Source organism: Sphaeroforma arctica (assembly GCF_001186125.1).
Source record: "Sphaeroforma arctica JP610 unplaced genomic scaffold supercont1.218, whole genome shotgun sequence".
NCBI lineage: Eukaryota > Ichthyosporea > Ichthyophonida > Sphaeroforma > Sphaeroforma arctica.
In genome coordinates, this window is record NW_014040340.1 from 65739 (window position 1) to 69456 (window position 3718).

Here is a 3718-nt window from a genome sequence, read left to right on the forward strand (position 1 = left end):
CTAGATAAATCCCGAGTGTCTCCTTGGCTACTACTGGGGCATACCTTTCATTGTAATCGACTTCTTGTTTTGCATTGAATGCTGCTACGTTTAGATGTGATTTAATTCGTGTGACTTGCCCAGACTCATCCATTTTTACCTTGAATACCCATCGAGAGGGGAGTAGTGATTTTTCTCGTAGCTTGTTGTCAACCAGAGCGAATGCCTTGCGCTGTATCACTAAGATCTCCATCTCCGAACGTGCTGATTCCTCCCAATCGGCTGCGTTTGGCATCTCATATATAACTTTGTATGTTTTCGGTTCCATTGCTGAAGTTGCTGAATTAACAGTGTGCGTATTGCTGGGAGATCGTCTCTTTCCGCGGCTGTCGTGATACCAGTTAACATTATTATCATCTATCGCAAGGTCTTGCAGTTCTCGAGAGACTTGCGACCTTCTGCCGTTCTTCTAGCTATGGTTGCTTCAAGATCGTGTTGTGTTTTGGTAGTCGCTCGGGAGCCTCCAACACAAGGGTATGTACTTCGCTCTCGGCAGGTTGTTGTATTGACGATGAAGCTATTTGTAGTTGTTCTGAGTTGCTAGACGTTTGTGTCACAGTTGGCTAGGCTCGTTGACCAAGCATATCTTCCGTTGTCGATGTTGTTTTTGAATTTATTTGGAAGTCGCCATCCTCAACTTGTAGGAATGTACAGCTGCTCGTAGTGTCTGGTGGTGCGACAACGGATGTGCATTTGTTGCCTTTCCAGATAAAGTAATCTGTCCTCCAATATATAGACGTCTCAGCTTCGTATTATACGCTTCGTCAGAGGTTAGCGTATACGATACGAGCCTGGTGTTGTGTTCAAGGGTTGCGCAAGGAGAATACCATTCGTTGCTCTATCGTCGAGTTTGCCGGACTGGGATAATCGGTTCTTGTATGCGATGTGACACCCTAATGTTCTGAACATATCTATCGGAAAAGCGTATCATGTAAATTTCTCGTATGGAGATGAGCTCTTCCTTGTAGCATTGAATATGTTGGTAGTTTGAATCAGTGATTCAGCCCACATAGTAGTTGGTAGACATGTATACTTCAGTTGTGCGAGCATTCTATGGACCAGTGTACCATGTAGTCTCTCTACCTTGGCATGTTTTTGTGGCGTGGCCGTAGGTGCTAACATTGAGTAGTATCCCAAATACGCAAGCATGGTGAGCCTCGGTTCATTTGTATGCACTGGACTCGGCGACAAATTACAATATACCATTCATCGAATGTGTGTAACATAGCGTCAAGAATTGTTGTTGCTTTCAGATCGCGGATCGGATACTCTTTGGCCATGCTAGAAAAGTCGTCTATGATTGATACAGAACGGGCCTATTATGTCGACGAAGACTAATTCGAGAGAATTTGTGGTAGGTTGGTGCTGTCGTTCATTGTTGGTATTCTTTTTCTTCCTCTTTGCAGTAGTGCATGTGTAGAAATACGGCCTCCGGTCAGTCTAAAATATCAAGATCAATTGAGATAATACATTGGTTTTTATTTGTATTTTAAAAAATTTAATACAAGCTCTTTTTCCAATATTTCCAAAGTGTTCTAAATTCACTTTGATGGCTCCAATAGCCTGAGTATTTGGTATGACTCATCTACTTGGACCTATTTGAGACATTAGTAGATGTAGGATATTATAAACTAAATTTTATAATCTCCGAACTACTACTTATAGATTTTGGTCGAGGATATTTAGGCTCTTAACAAGAGGCAGTCCCGATCATTCTTACACAAGCTACCACTGCTAAATCCTAACTGACTAAATTGTATTTTAGTTTAATATAGTTTGAAACCTAGTAATTTCCATCGAAGTTCACACATGCTTTGCATCGTTCCTCTGGTTGCCTTGTGTTAGTTGGGGTGTGTTAGTCTGTCGTGCCATGTAATCTGGTTGGATTTCTCGAGCGATGGTTTCAGCCATATCGTCGATGTGCACGCAGCATATTCTCTGCTTTTCATGCACTGTTATGGTTCCAAAGCTTGGGAGTAATATGTATGTTGTTGTTGGTGGATTTAAATGAGTAATGTCGCGCTGAGAGCAAGCTTTTACTCAGTGTTACAGTTTTAAATGTCATATCGATGAGTAGATCCCCCAGGTTTCCTAGCTGAGCCACGTTAGCAGGTAGCTGGTCATCAGACACTTGTGCTGACATTGCTTTGTCCTGTCTGCCTTCATGAGCTTGGCGTCGATTGCTATGGGATTGGTATGTTCTGTCACGGAACGTTGGGTATCTCGTCGCGTCGATTGTATCTATCTACTCGGTAGTCTTGTCGGTCATGATCATCGTGATTATCGTAGCGGTATTGGTAGCAGTTGTTTCTGTTGTATCGTTCATCACGTGTACGGTAGCCACTATCTGAATCAGGTCGGTTATACTTGTCATTATTCTTGGACAAATATCTGTAGTCTCGCATGTCGTGACGAGGAACAGATTTGTCAATACGTCGATCGTAAGGTATACGACCGTCGAGATTACGACCCTGAACACGTGGTTTACCAGCAACACACGATTTGATTAGCGCTTGTAGCTTACGGCATTGCCGGATGGAATGTCCACGGTTATTGCAGAATGAACAATTTCCTGTCGATATAGCTGCATGTGCACCGTACACAATGATTGATGGGCCACTTTCGTCTGGATCCAATGCAATGAGATAAATAGTAAGCTCATCGTACGACATGGTTATCATAGCGGGTGCCTTCAACGTACTCTCAACAGTCTGATTATCATCGTTTACAGCTACGGCGCATTTGAATTTCACAAATGACGTGTTGAGACAACTAATAAGACTGGCGCAAGATTCCTTCCGTTCTTGCATGAAGCGGTTCAGTTTCCATTCTAATGTCTGTATATCATCTTTGGTCAGGGCTTCAAACTTGCGTTACAGTGCGGCGAAATTTTCTCACGGCTTATCAATGAACTGGCTGATCTCCGTCTGTAGTAGTGAAGATAAGGTGCGGTTGATAACCCGATAAGCCTCAGCGAATTTCTTGGGTGACCATCGGTTGCCGCTAGACGGGGTCGGATCGATCAATATGGTTGGAATTCCTTCACAATTAACGGACATAATGGTCTGGGTTTTCCCAGGAAGCCAATCGACCTTCATTTCGAGAATAGTGGTGGTCTCAATATCCTTAGGGTTAACAGTGGGAATGTTGATAGCGCGGAATCAGAGTGATCTGATAAATTGTTAGAGTGCAATGTAAGAGACTTTAATAGAGTGCAAATGTATGTTTTGTTTCAGACCTCACATTTGGTTTTATACCTAAGGCATTTGTGCTAGTGTTCAGCCGCTTGGTTTCGCCAGGGTAAAAACTCACATGGTCAGCATAAGAAAACTTCTGCAGAACACTTTAACACTTCGATGCTATTCTATTTCGACTTCTTTGCAACTAAATCTCACGCTGATCACATAATGATTTTCCGCATAGATTGTGATTCACATAAGAAGGCAGCTTTTTTATTGTTAGAATTTTGCGCTTGAATGACTTAATCTACTTTCGAGAGTCGGTTGAGAAACTTAACCTGCTCTCGGGAGTCGGTTAGATAATAACTCAACTCGCGGGAGTAATTTAGGCAACTTGATTAGCTCTCGGGAGTGAGTTAACTTTGATCATTTCTATAAATCAACGAGGAGTTCTTGCTGTAAAATCTGGTCTGAGACCTGTAGTCTCTCACAGCCGATTT

The 3718-nt window shown here is 42.6% G+C and overlaps 1 protein-coding gene across 1 annotated transcript; it reads right to left on the bottom strand.

The window, feature by feature from the left end:
• Positions 1-1686: 1686 nt before the first annotated feature.
• Positions 1687-3255, bottom strand: SARC_04046 (hypothetical protein). The gene has a single exon (XM_014302143.1). The coding sequence runs from the start codon at positions 2847-2849 to the stop codon at positions 2244-2246; it is 606 nt and encodes a 201-aa protein (XP_014157618.1). The 5' UTR covers positions 2850-3255; the 3' UTR covers positions 1687-2243.
• Between the last annotated feature and the right edge of the window lie 463 nt (positions 3256-3718).